Source organism: Impatiens glandulifera, unplaced genomic scaffold (genome assembly GCF_907164915.1).
Source record: "Impatiens glandulifera unplaced genomic scaffold, dImpGla2.1, whole genome shotgun sequence".
In the NCBI taxonomy this organism is placed as follows: Eukaryota; Viridiplantae; Streptophyta; class Magnoliopsida; order Ericales; family Balsaminaceae; genus Impatiens; species Impatiens glandulifera.
The window spans coordinates 1-18,894 of record NW_025919843.1 but is presented as its reverse complement, the minus strand read 5'-3'; the positions used below and the strand labels follow the sequence as shown (position 1 = coordinate 18,894).

Sequence of the window (18,894 nt, the reverse complement as noted above, 5' to 3'; positions counted from 1 at the left end):
TTTTGAATTTTTAAAAATATTGAACAAAATTTTATATAATGTATCATTAGCTCGATTTTATTTTTATTACAGTTTTCTAGGGTTGAAATGATGTAATATTTACATTAATGTTTAATTTGAGTCTTTATCTTGATTTAAAGAATAAATATAAATATTCTTGAAATTTTATAATTTAAATTTAATTTTATAAAATAATATTATGAAAAAAAAAATATTCCAAATAACTTGTAACTAATAATTTTAATTAAGAACAAAACCTATAGTCATACGCCAACTTAAAAGGGTTCTTGACTAGTATAGTTTTTTTAGACTTTTTTACTTAACCTAGAGGGATATTAAATTTGTTATATTTTATTTGTATATATAAATAAAATAATTAATATTATATCTTCAAACAACTATATCATTAGTAAAACTTGTAAAAAAAAATCTTTAAGAAATCATAAAAATTCACGAAAATTTCTCTTATATATATAATTTTTTTTCTTATTTTCTAATATATTGTTCAACAATTAATTAAAATTGCTTGAATCAATATTCAAGCAACAAGACTTTGTTTGATTATGGGTTATTTGAATTTAATTCAAAATTTCCATTTAATAATTAAATCCATCAATTAATATATTAAATTATTTATTAAAAGTAATTTTTAATTAAATAAAATTTTAAATTTTAATAAAAAAATCAATCTTATTATACTATTATACATTTAATTTCAACTTTAAATTAACTATCAAACTAAAATATAATTTTAATTAATTAGATTGATTCTTATAATAATAATAATCAAAATCCTAATATTCAGCAAGTTTTCTCTCTCTTATGTGTTGTGAATTAAGACTCATTTATAAATTTCCTTAAAACCGTATTTTTTCACGGGATAATACTATTAAATATTCTTTTGGCATCTTTATATTCCGAATTGGATTTTCATTCTCTATATATATTATGTAATAATGGTCTATCTGTTTTTCATCTCAACATTACTAAAATCATTGAAAGAAAAATGGAGAAGATTGTTATAGTTTTCGACTTCGATAAGACAATCATCGACATAGATAGCGACAATTGGGTAGTTGATGAATTGGGCGCCACCGATCTATTCAATCAACTTCTTCCAACAATGCCATGGAACACTCTCATGGATTCAATGATGAAAGAATTTCATTCCGAAGGCAAAACCATAACCAACATTATCGATGTTCTTTTTCGTGTCCCGATTCACCCACGGATCATTCCCGCTATCAAGAAGATCCACGCTCTTGGGTATGTCTTCAATTTAGTTAAATTAATACGAATGAACTCTTTATTTGATGACTAATGTTTGAAAATATAATTATAGGTGTGATCTAAGGATACTAAGTGATGCGAACCTATTCTTTATCGAAACCATTTTGAATCATCTCGGGATTAAGGAATGTTTCTCGGAGATCTATACGAATCCAAGTTATGTAAATGACGAGGGGAGATTAAGAATTGTTCCTTATCATGATTTCAATTCTCTTTCCATGGATGTCATCGATGTCCACCAAACATGTGCAAGGTATAATCTTTTATTAATTTATTTTTTTCATAAATTTGATTCTAACTATGAGTTTAATAATGATCGAAACAGGGGAAGATTATTGAGAAAATGCAAGATTCAATGGCTAAAGAAGGCGAGATGAAGAAGAGGACGATAATCTATTTGGGTGATGGAGCCGGCGATTTTTGCCCTAGTTTGAGAATGACCGAAAATGATTTTGATGCCACGGAGGAATTTTCCGGTTTGGGATTTGATTTGCGAGAATAAGGCGATTGTTAAGGGGGAGGTCCGAAGTTGGGCCGACGGAGAGGAGCTTGAGAAAGTCTTGCTTTCCATAATTAATCAGATTGGAGTCACGGTGGAGGACTTAGCCAAGACTTTAATATATAATTGCTAATGAATTAAGTTAATATATATAATATTGATTTAAGAAAAGATGTAGTGATAAATATAAAATTTATGTAAAGAATTATTAGTTACCCATTTATTAAAATCATTTACTAATTTACTATTTTTTCTGAAAATTATTGTTTATAATAATTAAATGTTGAGTATTATTAAGAACGTAAAAGGAAAGATGTTAAAAGTAAGTAAACCATTGAAGTTATCATGGTCTAAAAAGTGAAGACTAGTTAGCTTGTTTGATGCGGGGTTATTTGAAAAATAAAATATATTTATGGAACTAAAATGTTGTTGAATGAAACATGTGGTATTTGGTTTAAATTATTAAAATGATTTTTTTTATTTTTAAATTATATTAAAATTAATAAAGTAAAAATATTTTAATTCATAAATTAAGTTATTAGATAGTTAAAAACTAATTTTGTTTTTATATAAGTTTAAATTGCTTCACTATAATTATTTTTATCAATTCTTTGTATGTAATATTATAAAATAAAAAAATTAATAATAACTATAGATAAAACAGTTATTAGAGAGGTTAAATAACATTGTCAACATTATCCTACAAAATTGTATTATTCTTTCTTTTAAGTAAAATATTTAACATTCATACAATAATAAGAACATGGTCCCTAATTCAATTTTTTATAAAATAAAATTGTAGTGATATATAATTTGTTTTTGTTTTCATTCTTTTAATGTTTTGTTGTTCAATGTATTATCAGTGAACACGTGACTATCTTCCTATAATATGTTGTTCAATTTTTTATTTAATTAGATGTCATACTGAAATGTTTTAATATTGTGAAGACATGTGCCTCAACATGATATGTGTCTGTCCCTATGAGTAAATATAAAAAAAATTTATTAATTTTGATCAAATATTTACTTCATCTTTTAAACTTTTTAATAGAGATAAATTTCATTCACATCATATCTGTTTAATCTTAAAATTGTAAGTGGGAGTTTAATATTTTTATAAAAATTAAATATAAAATATAATCAAAAATTTAGATTTATGAGATAAATTAAAGTCAAATTTATCAAATTATAAATCGAATGTAAATTTTTTGATATTAAAATTACTATCTTAAAAGTATATTTGAAAAAAAATTTCTTAAATTTTTTAATACATAGTTTATTATAAAATTTAAATTATATTAGATTAAATAGAAATAATACAATTTTAAAGTTTAATGAAAATATAAAACTTTGTTTATTATTTAATGATAAATATAATTTTAATTCAAAATTATTTATAAGAATATTAAGAATATTTAAAAAATAAATAATATTCTACATATAAGAAATATATAAGTAAAAATCTAAATAATATTTAATAAAAATATTTTTAATAAGTTTTGTTCAAATATAAATTTAATGAAGGTAAGTTTAATACAAAATTTAAGTTATATTAAATTAATTTAAAAAAATGAAATTTTCATAAGTTTAGTGTAAATTTAAATTTAATTAAAATACCTTAAATGCAAGATATAAAAATGTATTTATGAATTAATAATAAATAAGAGTTTAATTAAAATTTTAAATTATTTATAAATATTATAAAAATATATTATGTTCTTAAAATAAAAATAAATAAATAAAAATTAAATTAAATCTAATACAAAATTGTTTTAAAAAAATTAATACAAATTTAAATTTAATCAAAATCATTTTAATGTAATATTTAAATATAATGAAAATAGAAAAAAAATAATAAATTTAATCCAAATTTTAATTTTATAAAAATATAAAAATTTTAATTATGAATAAAAATTATAATATAAGTTTGATTGACAATTGAAAATTATTGATAAATAATATAAATATTTAAAAAACAAGTAATATTCTTAATAAAAAAATATAATGAATTTTTTTAATAAGTTTAATGTATATTTTAAATTTAAACTATATTATATAAAAATAAAATTATAAAAAGTTTAATACAAATTTAAATTATATTATTTATTGAAAAAATACAATTTTAATAAGTTTAATGAAATTTAAATTTAATTAAATACATTTAATGTAAAATATAAAATTTATTTATGAATTAATAATAAATTTAAATTTAAGTCAAAATTTTAAATTATTTATAAACATTATAAGATTATTTAAAAAATAATATTATCTTTAATATAAAAAAATATAAGTAAATCTAAATAAAATGTAAGGCAAAATGTTTAAAATAGGTTTAATGATAATTTAAATTTAATAAAAATTTAAATTACATTAGATTAAATTAAAAAAATAATATTTTTAAGTTTAATAAAAAATATGTTTAATGCAAAATATAAAAATTTTGTTTATGAATTAAAAGTAAAAGTATGTTTAATTAAAATTTTAAAATTATTTAGAAAAATAATAAGATTATTTAAAATATATATCCTAAGAAATACATAAATTTAAAAACGAAATAAAATTTAATGTAAAATATGTTAATGCTTGTATAAAAAAAAGTTAATGCAAAATTGATATAGTATTAGATTAAATAGAAAATATGTATTTATATAAGTTAAATTCAAATTTAAATTTAATAAAAACTGTTTAATGCAAAATTTAAATTTAATGAGAAAATAATTTTATCTAAAAATAATATTAATGTTAAAAATAAAATTAATAAAGTAATAGTTTTGATTTAAATTAGATGTATTTAAAATTTAAATATAGGATTAAATAAAAAAATGTAAAATAAGATTTTAAAAAATCTAATACAAATTCTATTATATTTTTAACATTTATAAAGTTAAACTAAAATTAAGGATGGTATATAAGTTTATTTATTTTTAAACTAAACATGGATTATTTAAATTTAAATTCTTATTATTTTAAATTCGATAATGCATAAAAAAAAATTATATCATGTATTTAGAAATAAACATATAAAAACAAATTATGCGTCTAAAATAGAAATATGATAATAAATTTAAATAGGATGAAAAGAAAACTTACTTGATTTTGGTAAACGTTGATATATAATGAATGAATATTTTAATATATCCTACAATTAATTGTATAGTGTTATTCAAACAATTATATAAAATTATATATAGTAAACATTAAAAGATAAATAGAATTATTATACATGTATGGACCAATAAGCGGCTCTACTTCATGGCAACAATATTCGATATATTTACGTCTCTCATTTGATTCACCTTCATGATATGAGATTAATCATATTTAACATACAAACATAAATGTGTCAATAGTTGTATATAAAGAAAGAACTAAAAAATACATCAAGTTACAACATTCAATAGAATGTGAGTATACAAAAAATAATGTTAATGCAAAGATAGAGAGATCATTTTAGTTCATTCCACTAGATATTTTACACGTTTTCCAGATTTAGATTTCTCGTATTTATGAAATGGGTCCAAAAGAATGATAAAATTAAAATCATTAAAACTTTGTAAATATATAGAGAGCATCACAGATCAAAATTAAGCTTACATCATTCAATTAAGCATATTGTTTCTACCCCTCAAATGCAAAAGTCCAACCATTAGCAACATATTGCCTCTCCAAAGACAGCCAAAGAATTTGGATCAAAATGATAATTTACTATTGAACAAATTTGTCAGCCCAACCATTAGCTATCTTAGGACCAACTCTCTGAATAATTTAAAAGTTATTCTAATATCCCTCAAATTAACGAAATCTCTTAAGGTAAGGGTCTCTAGCTCTGACATCTCCATCAACTTTACCTGAATACTACATATTTTGCAAATAATGAAAATGCGTAGAAATTGTAAAATATAAAACCAGACAGAACTATAGTTTGGAAGGACCATGCCACATTATCCTTGTATGCTAAAAGTAGAAACTAAAAGGAAATGTATCAATAGTTTACAAATTTAGATTGCATATAGACTATGGAGCGCAATCTGTGCATTAAGATTCTTTTCTTTTATCGGCAAAGAAGTGTCTAGCCCATGATGCATGTTGTTACGGTCACGTATATTGTGTTTTTTGTCATCTTGTGACAAGCCTAAAACTAGAAGATGCAAATGATGAAAAGGAACACCATCTTGACGACTATTAACAAATTGAAGTAGAAAATTTAATAAAAACCCTTTGAATGAGGGTATTCCTGAAATACAACGATAAACAAATAGATTATTTTTCATTACACTAATTCAAAAGTGTGAAACAATATCGTGAGAATATATCAAAACAATTTTATCAAATTCAACAAAATCATAAATTTCAAAACAAATTTCGAATTATATTAGGTCTTTACCATATAGAAAATAACTTGAGCGAATGCAGAAGCCTGCGTAAGGAGAGTTTACCATCTAATGTGGTTTAAAAAAAGTCCATTAACATTCGATATAAAACCAATAACTGGAATTGTTTGGTGATGGTTGTCAGGTCTATTTTGATCAGTAGTGGCAAAAACCCTCAAAATTCTGATCCCTAAAAAGCAAAGGACATGGATGTCAAGAAATAACTTCAAAAAATTTTATTGACAAAAGATCTTAGACAGAAGATGATGACCAAGCTCCGATCCAAATAATGAATTTAGAGGTTCATTAATGGCTTTATAGAATTACCATAAGAAGTTATAGGTTGATAAGTTCATAGAAAAAACAAGCAATCTATAATTTTTACCTGTCAATTCGATTCAATATTTTCTTTGATGACATTATCACAACTGGAATCTTTCTAAATTTGGACGAACCCTGCACAATTTAAAAAATTATATTTTCTTTTTCCTTTTTCTGTCCAAATATTTACTCAAAATTTTAGACAACAAACCTTACCTTGATCTTCATGAGTAGTTCGTAACCGGACATTCCAGACAACACACTTCATCTTGGTATTGATCTAATAGATCATTTCTTCTTGAAGTTATTTAATCGCTTCACCCGGTACGTGGTATGTACATTCTCGAACTTCACTATTATTGTAATGTAAAAAATCCTTCCTACCTCTACTGACACAAGTTCTTGGAGATTTCAATTTTAATTTCTTTTCTCAAATATTAGTTTTTTATTTAATAACAAATTTTAAATTTCATAAAAATATGAAAAACATATAAAATTGTCTATGAATTAATATAAATATAAGTTTAATTTAAATTTATTTATAAATATAATAAGAATATTTAAAATATAAGAATACTTCATAATATAAGAAGGATAGTAAAAAAACTAAATAACTTTTAATGCAAAATAGATGTGTTAATAGATTTAATACAAATTTAAATTTAATAAAAAAAAAAAGATGTATTATAAAATTTTAAATTATCATTAGATTAAATAGAAATAATACAATTTCAAAGATTAAATCAAAATATAAAACTTGTTTATTATTTATGATAAATATAATTTTAATTCAAAATTATTTATAGAAATATTAAGAATATTTAAACCCATAAATAATATTCTACATATAAGAAATATATAAGTAAAAATCTAAATAATATTTAATAAAAAATTATTTTAATAGTTTTATTCAAATATAAATTTAATGAAGGTAAGTTAATACAAAAATTTAAATTACTTAAATTAATTAAAAAAAGAAAATTTTCATAAGTTTAGTGTGCATTTAACTTTAATTAAAATACCTTTAATGAAAGATATAAAAATGTGTTTATGAATTAATAATAAATAAGAGTTTAATTAAAATTTTAAATTATTTATAAATATTATAAAAAATATATTATGTTCTTAATATAAAAATAAATAAGTAAAAAATTAAAATTAAATTTAATACAAATATGTTTTAAAAAAAATTAATACAAATTTAAATTTAATCAAAAATCATTTTAAATATAATATTTAAATATAATGAAAATAGAAAAAAAAATTAATAAATTTAATCCAAATTTTAATTTTATAAAAATATACAAATTGATAATATAAGTTTAATTGACAATTGAAAATTATTGATAAACAATATAAGAATATATTAAAAAACATGTAATATCTTAATAAAAAAATATGTAAGTAAAAAACTAAATAAAATATAATGAATTTTTTTTTAATAAGTTTAATGTATAGTTTTAAATTTAAACTATATTATATATAAAATAAAATTATAAAAAGTTTAATACAAATTTAAATTATATAATATTTATTGAAAAAATACAATTTTAATAAGTTTAATGAAATTTAAAATTTAATTAAATCATGTAATGTAAAATATAAAATTATTATGAATTAATAATAATATAAATTTAATTCAAAATTTTAAATTATTTATAAACAGTATAAGATTATTTAAAAAATAATAATATTTTTAATATAAGAAATATATAAGTAAATCTTAAAATTAAGAATTGTAAATGGTAAAATGATTTTAAAATAGGTTTAATGATAATTTAATAAACAAATTTAAATTACATTAGATTAAATTGAAAAAATACATTTTTATATAGTGTAATAAAATATGTTTAATGCAAAATATAAAAAATTTATTTATAAATTAATAGTAAAAGTATGTTTAATTAAAATTAAAAATTATTTAGAAAAATAATAAGATTATTTAAAATATAATATCTTAAGAAATACATAAATAAAACGAAATAAAATTTAATGTAAAATGTGTTAAATGCTTGTATAAAAAAAAAGTTAAATGCAAAATTGATATGAGTATTAGATTAAATAGAAATATGTATTTTATATAGTTAAATTTAAATTTAAATTTAATAAAAATATGTTTAATGCAAAATTTAATTTAATGAGAAAATAATTTTATATAAAAAATAATAATTATATGTTAAAAATAAAATTAAATAAAGTAATAATTGATTTAATATGTATTAAAATTTAAATTAGATATGATTAAATAGAAACAAAATGTAAAATAAGATGTTAATAAATCTAATACAAATTCTATTAATATTTTTAACATTTATAAGTTAAATTAAATTTAAGGATGGTATATAAGTTTATTTATTTCTAAACTAACATGGATTCTTTAAATTTAAATTCTTATAATTTTTAAAATCGATAATGCATAAAAAAAAATTATATCATGTATTTAAAATAACCTATAATGTATAAAACAAAGTATGCGATCTAAAAATAAAAATATGATAATATAAATTTAAATAGGAGTAAAAGAAACTTACCTGAATTCGTGTAAACTTTGGATATATAATGAATTAAGATTTTAATAATATCCTGCAATTAATTGTATAGTGTTATTCAAACAATTATATATAATAAATCACATTAAAAAAGATAATAGAATTATTATACATGTATGGACCAATAAGCGGCTCTACTACATGACAGCAATATCCGATATATTTACGTCTCTCATTTGATTCACCTTCATGATCTGAGATTAATCATATTAACATACAAAACATAAATGTGTCAATAGTTGTATATTAAAAGAAAAGAACTAAATAAATACATCAAGTTACAACCATTCAATATAGTGTGAGTATAAAAAAAATCACGTCAATGCAATGATAAAGTGATCATTTTAGTTCATTCACAAGATATTTTATACGTTTTCCGCATTTAGATTTTCTCGTGTTTTTGAAACAGGTCTAAAATGATGATAAAATTAAAATCATTAAAACTTTGTAAATATGTAGAGAGCATCACAGAACAAAATTAAGCTTACTTCATTCAATTAAGTATATTGTTCTACCTGCTCAAATTCAGAAAGTCCAACCACTAGCACCATTTTGCCTCTCCAAGACAGCCAAAGATTTTGGATCATGATCTATTTTGTGATGAACAAATTTGTCATCCCAACCATTAGCTATCTTAGGACCAACTCTCTGAAATAATTTAAGAGTTATTCTAATATCCTTAATTCATGGAATCTCTCAAGGTGAGGGTCTATAGCTTTAAAATCTCCATCAACTTTACCTGACAAGTAACATACTGCATATGAATTTGCAAATAATGAAAATGCATAGAAATTGTAAAATATAAACCAAGACAGAACTATAGTTTGGAAGGACCATGACACATTATCCTTGTATGATAAAGTAGAAACTAAAAGAAAATGTATCAATAGTTTCAAAATTTAGATTGCATAGATAATATGTAGCGCAAACCTGTGCATTAAAGATTCTTTTCTTTTATCGTCATAGAAGTGTCTAGCCCATGATGCATGTTGTTACCGTCACGTAATATTGTGTTGTTTGTCATCTTGTGACAAGCCTAAAACTAGAAGATGCATAGGATGAAAATGAACACCATCTTGACTGCTATTAACAAATTGATGTAGAAAATCTACGAAAACCCTTGGAATGAGGGTAGTCCTGAAATACAACAAGTAATAAACAAGTTATTTTTCATCACACTAATATTCAAAAGTGTGAAACAATATTGTGAGAAATGTATCAAAACTAATTTATCAAATTCAAACAAAATAGAAATTTCAAAACAAATTTTAAATTATAATTATGGTCTTTACCATATAGAAAATAACTTGAGCAAATACCGAAAGCCTTCATATGGAGAGTTTACCATCCAATTGTGGTTTAAAAAGTCCATTAATATTCGATATATAACCAATAACTGAAACTTTTGGTGCTGGTTGTCAGTCTATTTTGATCAGCAGTGCAAAAAAACCCTCAAGAAATTCTGATCCCTAAAAATCAAAGGCATTGATGTTCAAGAAATAACTTCAGAAAAGTTTATTGACAAAAGATCATAGACAGAAAGATGAGATGAGACATGGGATACTAGTACGTAGAAGATGATGACCAAGCTCCGATCCAAATAATGAATTTAGAGGTTCATTAATGGATTTATAGAATTACCATCGGTAACGGTTGATAAGTTCATAAAAAAACAATCAATCAATAGTTTTTACCTGTCAATTCGATTCAAATATTCTTTGATGACATTATCACAACTGGAATCGTCTCTAAATTGGAAGAACTCTGCAATATTAAAAAAATTATATTTCTTTTATCTTTCTGTTCAATCTTTACTCAAAATTTAGACACAACCTTACATTGATCTTCATAGTAGTTCGTAACCGATATTCCGGACAACCACACTTCACCTTGGTATGGATCCACAGATCATTGCTTCTTGAATTTATTTAAATCGCTTCACCCGGTAATGTGGTATGTCAATTCTCGAACCTTCACATTATTGTAATGCAAAAAAATCCCTCCTACCTCTACTTACAAAATAGTCTTTTTGGAGAGTTCAATTTTGATTTCTTTTCTCAAATATTGGTTTTTTTATTTAATATCAAAATTTAAATTTAATAAAAATGTAAAAATATATAGTTTGTTTATAAATTAATATAAATATAAGTTTAATTTAAATTATTTATAATATAATAAGAATATTTAAAATATAATATATTCAGAATATAAGAAATATATAAGTAAAAAAATAAATAAATTTTAATGCAAAATATGAGTTTAATTGGTTTAATAGATTTATACAAATTTAAATTTAATAAAAAAAAATTATTGAAAAATTTAAATTAAATATTATTTATATATAAGTAAATATATAAGTAAAACATTCAAAATTATTTAAATATTAAGAATATTTAAAAAATAATAATATTTAATAAAAAATATTTTTTTAATAAGTTTTATCCAAATATAAATTTAATGAAAGTAAGTTTAATACAAAATTTAAATTATATTAAATTAATTAAAAATGAAATTTTCCTAAGTTTAGTGTAATTTAAATTTAATGAAAATATATTTAATGGAAAATATAAAAAGGTGTTTATGATTTTAATAAATTTGAGATTTATTTAAAATATTTTTATAATATTTATAAATAATTTTAAATAATATATTATGTTCTTAATATAAAAATAAATAAGTAAAAAATTGAATAAAATTTAATACAGAATATGCTTTAAAAAATTAATACAAATTTAAATTTAATAAAAATCATTTTAATGCATTATTTAAGTATAATGAAAATAGAAAAAAATATATAATTTTAATAAATTTAATCCAAATTTTAATTTATAAAAATATAAAAAATCTGTTTATGAATAAAAATTATAATATAAGTTTAAATGAAAATTTTAAAGTTATTGATAAACATTATAAGAATATTTAAAAATAAGTAATATTCTTAATAAAAGAAATATATATGTAAAAAACTAAATAAATATAATGAATTTGTTTTAAGAAGTTTAATGTATATTTTAAATTTAAATTATATTATATATAAAAATAAAATTATAAAATGTTTAATACAAATTTAAATTATATAATATTTAATGAAAAAATTAAATTTTAATAAGTTTAATGAAATTTAAATTTAATTAAATACATTTAATGTAAATATAAAATATATTTATGAATTAATAATAAATTTAAATTTAAGTCAAAATATTAAATTATTTATAAACATTATAAGATTATTTAAAAAATAAATAATATTTTTAATATAATAAATATATAAGTAAATCTAAATAAAATGTAAGGCAAATATGTTTATAGGTTTAATGATAATTTAAATTTAATGAAAATAAATTTAATAAAAATTTAAAATAGGTTTAAAATAGGTTTAATGATAATTTATATTTAATGAAAATAAATTTAATAAAAATTTAAATTACATTAGATTAAATTGAAAAAAACCATTTTTATAAGTTTAATGAAAATATGTTTAATGCAAAATATAAAAATTTATTTATAAATTAATAGTAAAATTATGTTTAATTAAAAATTAAAAATTATTTAGAAAATAATAAAATTATTTAAAATATATATTCTTAAGAAATACGTAAATATAAAAACGAAATAAAATTTAATGTAAAATGTGTTAAATGCTTGTATAAAAAAAATTAATGCAAAATTGATATAGAATTAGATTAAATAGAAAATATTATTTTATATAAGTTAAATTCAAATTTAAATTTAATAAAAATATGTTTAATCAAAAATTTAAATTTAATGAGAAATAATTTTATAAAAAAATAATAATTATATGTTAAAGATAAAATTAAATAAAGTAATAAGTTTTAAAATTTAAATTAGATATGATTACATAGAAAAAAAAAATGTAAAATAAGATTTTAATAATCTAATACAAATTCTATTAATATTTTTAACATTTATAAAGTTAAATTAAAATTAAGGATGGTATATAAGTTTATTTATTTCTAACTAAACATGTATTTTTAATTTAAATTCTATAATTTTAAATCGATAATGCATAAAAAAAATTATATGATGTATTTAATAAATAAACCTATAATGTATAAAAACAAAGTATGCGATCTAAAAATAAAAATATTGATATATAAATTTAAATAGAATGAAAAAGAAAATTACCTGAATTCGTGTAAACTTTGAATATATGAATGAAGATTTTAATAATATCCTGTAATTAATTGTATCGTGTATTCAAACATTATATATATAAACACATTAAAAAGATAAATAGAATTATTATACATGTTGGACCAATAAACGGCTCTGCTACATGACAACAATATCCGATATATTTACGTCTCTCATTTGATTCACCTTCATGATCTGAGATTAATCATATTAACATACAAAACATAAATGTGTCAATAGTTGTATATTAAAAGAAAGAACTAAATAAATACATAAAGTTACAACCATTCAATAGAGTGTGAGTATAAAAAAAATCATGTCAATGCAATGATAGAGTGATCATTTTAGTTCATTCCACAAGATATTTTATACGTTTTCCGCATTTAGATTTTCTCGTGTTTTTGAAACAGGTCTAAAATGATGATAAAATTAAAATCATTAAAACTTTGTAAATATGTAGAGAGCATCACAGAACAAAATTAAGCTTACTTCATTCAATTAAGTATACTGTTCTACCCGCTCAAATTTAAAAGTCCAACCACTAGCACCATTTTGTCTCTCCAAAGACAGCCGAAGATTTTGGATCATTATCTATTTTGTGATGAACAAATTTGTCAGCCCAACCATTAGCTATCTTAGGACCAACCCTCTAAATAATTTAAGAGTTATTATAATATCCCTTAAATTCATGGAATCTCTCAAGGTGAGGGTCTCTAGCTCTAATATCTCCATCAACTTGACCTGACAAATAACATACTGCATATGAATTTGCAAATAATGAAAATGCATAGAAATTGTAAAATATAAAACCAAAACAGAACTATAGTTTGGAAGGACCATGACACATTATCCTTGTATGCTAAAAGTATAAATTAAAAGAAAATGTATCAATAGTTTCAAAATTTTGATTGCATAGATAATATGTAGCGCAACCTGTGCATTAAAGATTCTTTTCTTTTATCGTCAAAGAAGTGTATAGCCCATGATGCATGTTGTTACTGTCACGTATATTGTGTTGTTTGTCATCTTGTGACAAGCCTAAAACTAGAAGATGCAAAGGATGAAAATGAACACCATCTTGACTGCTATTAACAAATTGATGTAGAAAATCTACTAAAACCCTTTGAATAAGGGCAGTCCTGGAATACAACAAGTAATAAATAGGTTATTTTTCATCACACTAATATTCAAAAGTGTGAAACAATATTGTGAGAAATGTATCAAAACAATTTATCAAATTCAAACAAAATTAGAAATTTCAAAACAAATTTTAAATTATAATTAGGTCTTTACCATATAGAAAATAACTTGAGAAAATACCGAAGCCTTCATATGGAGAGTTTACCATCCAATTGTGGTTTAAAAAGTCCTTTAATATTCGATATATAACCAATAACTGGAACTTTTGGTGCTGGTTGTCAGTCTATTTTGATCAGCAGTGCAAAAAACCCTCAAGAAATTCTGATCCCTAAAAATCAAAGGCATTGATGTCAAGAAATAACTTCAAAAAAGTTTATTGACCAAAGATCATAGACAGAAAGATGAGATGAGACATGGGTACTAGTACGTAGAAGATGATGACCAAAGCTCCGATCCAAATAATGAATTTAGAGGTTCATTAATGGATTTATAGAATTACCATCGGTAACGGTTGATAAGTTCATAAAAAAATAATCAATCAATAATTTTTACCTGTCAATTCGATTCAATATATTCTTTGATGACATTATCACAACTGGAATTTCTCTAAATTTGGAGGAACCCTGCAAATTTTAAAAATTATATTTTCTTTTTCTCTCTCTGTTCAAATCTTGACTCAAAATTTTAGACAACAAACCTTACATTGATCTTCATAAGTAGTTTGTAACTGGACATTCCGGACAAAACACTTCACCTTGGTATGGATCCAACTAGATCATTGCTTCTTGAATTTATTTAAATCGCTTCACCAGGTATGTGGTATGTCAATTCTCGAACCTTCACTATTATTGTAATGCAAAAAATCCCTCCTACCTCTACTTACATAATGGTCTTTTTGGAGATTTCCAATTTTGATTTCTTTTCTCAAATATTGGTTTTTTATTTAATAGCAAAATTTAAATTTAATAAAAATATGTAAAAATATATAAGTTTGTTTATAAATTAATATAAATATAAGTTTAATTTAAAATTATTTATAAATATAATAAGAATATTTAAAATATAATAATATTCAGAATATAAGAAATATATAAGTAAAAAAAATTAAATAAATTCTAATGCAAAATATGGGTTTAATTGGTTTAATAGATTTAATACAAATTTAAATTTAATAAAAAAAATTATTGAAAAATTTAAATTAAATATTATTTATATATAAGTAAAATATAGAAGTAAAACATTCAAAATTATTTAAAAATATTAAGAATATTTAAAAAATAAATAATATTCTATATATAAGTAAAAATCTAAATAATATTTAATAAAAAATATTTTTTTAATAAGTTTTATCCAAATATAAATTTAATGAAAGTAAGTTTAATACAAAATTTAAATTATATTAAATTAATTAAAAATGAAATTTTCATAAGTTTAGTGTAAATTTAAATTTAATGAAAATACATTTAATGCAAAATATAAAAATGTGTTTATGAATTTATAATAAATTTGAGTTTATTTAAAATTATTTATAAATATTATAAAAATATTTTAAATAATATATTATGTTCTTAATATAAAAATAAATAAGTAAAAAATTGAATAAAATTTAATACAGAATATGCTTTAAAAAATTAATACAAATTTAAATTTAATAAAAAAACATTTTAATGCAATATTTAAATATAATGAAAATAGAAAAAAATATATAATTTTAATAAATTTAATCCAAATTTTAATTTTATAAAAATATAAAAATCTGTTTAAGAATAAATATTATAATATAAGTTTAAATAAAAATTTAAAATTATTGATAAACATTATAAGAATATTTAAAAAACAAGTAATATTCTTAATAAAAGAAATATATATGTAAAAAACTAAATAAAATATAATGAATTTTTTTTTAAGAAGTTTAATGTATATTTTAAATTTAAATTATATTATATATAAAAATAAAATTATAAAATTTTTAATACAAATTTAAATTATATAATATTTAATGAAAAAAATAAATTTTAATAAGTTTAATGAAATTTAAATTTAATTAAATACATTTAATGTAAAATATAAAATTTATTTATGAATTAATAATAAATTTAAATTTAAGTCAAAATTTTAAATTATTTATAAAGATTATAAGATTATTTAAAAAATAAAAATATTTTAATATAATAAATATATAAGTAAATCTAAATAAAATGTAAGGCAAAATATGTTTAAAATAGGTTTAATGATAATTTAAATTTAATGAAAATAAATTTAATAAAAATTTAAAATATGTTTAAAATAGGTTTAATGATAATTTATATTTAATTAAAATAAATTTAATAAAAATTTAAATTACATTAGATTAAATTGAAAAAAATACCATTTTATAAGTTTAATGAAAAATATGTTTAATGCAAAATATAAAATTTATTTATAAATTAATAGTAAAATTATGTCTAATTAAAAATTAAAAATTATTTAGAAAAATAATAAAATTATTTAAAATATATATTCTTAAGAAATACATAAATATAAAAACGAAATAAAATTTAATGTAAAATGTGTTAAATGCTTGTATAAAAAAAGGTTAAATGCAAAATTAATATAGTATTAGATTAAATAGAAAATATGTATTTTATATAAGTTAAATTCAAATTTAAATTTAATAAAAATATGTTTAGTGCAAAATTTAAATTTAATGAGAAAATAATTTTATATAAAAAATAATAATTATATGTTAAAAATAAAATTAAATAAAGTAATAGTTTTGATTTAAATTAGATGTATTTAAAATTTAAATTATATATGATTAAATAGAAAAAAAAATGTAAAATAAGATTTTAATAAATCTAATACAAATTCTATTAATATTTTTAACATTTATAAAGTTAAATTAAAATTAAGGATGGTATATAAGTTTATTTATTTCTAAACTAAACATGGATTATTTAAATTTAAATTCTTATAATTTTTAAAATCGATAATGCATTAAAAAAAAGATTATATCATGTATTTAAAAATAACCTATAATGTATAAAAACAAAGTATGCGATCTAAAAATAAAAATATGATAATATAAATTTAAATAGGAGGAAAAGAAAACTTACCTGAATTCGTGTAAACGTTGATATATAATGAATGAAGATTTTAATAATATCCTGTAATTAATTGTATAGTGTTATTTAAACAATTATATATAATAAACACATTAAAAAGATAAATAGAATTATTATAAATGTATGGACCAATAAGCGGCTCTGCTACCTAACAGCAATATCCGATATATTTACGTCTCTCATGTGTCAATAGTTGTATATTACAAGAAAGAACTAAATAAATACATCAAGTTACAACCGTGAGTATAAAAAAAATTATGTCAATGCAATGATAGAGTGATCATTTTAGTTCATTCCACAAGATATTTTATACGTTTTCCGCATTTAGATTTTCTCGTGTTTTTGAAACAGATCTAAAACGATGATAAAATTAAAATCATTAAAACTTTGTAAATATGTGGAGAGCATCACAGAAGAAAATTAAGCTTACTTCATTCAATTAAGTATAATGTTCTACCCGCTCAAATTCATAAGTCCAACCACTAGCACCATTTTGTCTCTCCAAAGACAACCAAAGATTTTGGATCATGATCTATTTTGTGATGAACAAATTTGTCAGCCCAACCATTAGCTATCTTAGGACCAACTCTCTGAATAATTTAAGAGTTATTCTAATATCCCTTAAATTCATGGAATCTCTCAAGGTGAGGGTCTCTAGCTCTAAAATCTCCATCAACTTTACTTGACAAGTAACATACTGCATATGAATTTGCAAATAATGAAAATGCATAGAAATTGTAAAATATAAAATTAAGACAGAATTATAGTTTGGAAGGACCATGACACATTATCCTTGTATGCTAAAAGTAGAAACTAAAAGGAAATGTATCAATAGTTTCAAAATTTAGATTGCATAGATAATATGTAGCGCAACCTATGCATTAAAGATTCTTTTCTTTTATCGTCATAGAAGTGTCTAGCCCATGATGCATGTTGTTACCGTCATGTATATTATGTTGTTTGTCATCTTGTGACAACCCTAAAACTAGAAGATGTAAAGGATGAAAATGAACACCATCTTGACTGCTATTAACAAATTGATGTAGAAAATCTACTAAAACCCTTTGAATGAGGGTAGTCCTGAAATACAACAAGTAATAAACAAGTTATTTTTTATGACACTAATATTCAAAAGTGTGAAACAATATTGTGAGAAATGTATCAAAACAATTTATCAAATTCAAACAAAATCAGAAATTTCAAAACAAATTTTAAATTATAATTAGGTCTTTACCATATAGAAAATAACTTGAGCAAATACCGAAGCCTTCATATGGAGAGTTTACCATCCAATTGTGGTTTAAAAAGTCCATTAATATTCGATATATAATAACCAATAACTTGATGTTTGGTGCGGTTGTCAGTCTATTTTGATCAGCTGTGCAAAAAACCCTCAAGAAATTCTTATCCCTGAAAATCAAAAGCATGTATGTCAAGAAATAACTTCAAAAAAAATTGTTGACAAA

The 18,894-nt window shown here is 20.2% G+C and overlaps 1 protein-coding gene across 1 annotated transcript; it reads left to right on the top strand.

The window, feature by feature from the left end:
- Positions 1 to 1,006: 1,006 nt before the first annotated feature.
- On the top strand, positions 1,007 to 1,792 carry LOC124918536 (inorganic pyrophosphatase 1-like). The gene is made up of 3 exons (XM_047458645.1): positions 1,007 to 1,266; positions 1,343 to 1,523; positions 1,616 to 1,792. Exons 1-3 carry the CDS (start codon positions 1,007 to 1,009, stop codon positions 1,790 to 1,792), a joined length of 618 nt encoding a protein of 205 aa, XP_047314601.1.
- Positions 1,793 to 18,894: the final 17,102 nt, after the last annotated feature.

Bases quoted from the DNA above. Each gene is read 5' to 3' on its own strand.
- LOC124918536 (XM_047458645.1), top strand. From the start codon at position 1,007: ATGGAGAAGATTGTTATAGTTTTCGACTTCGATAAGACAATCATCGAC. The intron at 1,267-1,342 runs GTATGTCTTCAA...ATATAATTATAG, and splicing joins AAGAAGATCCACGCTCTTGG to GTGTGATCTAAGGATACTAA. The intron at 1,524-1,615 runs GTCCACCAAACA...TGATCGAAACAG, and splicing joins TTTCCATGGATGTCATCGAT to GGGAAGATTATTGAGAAAAT.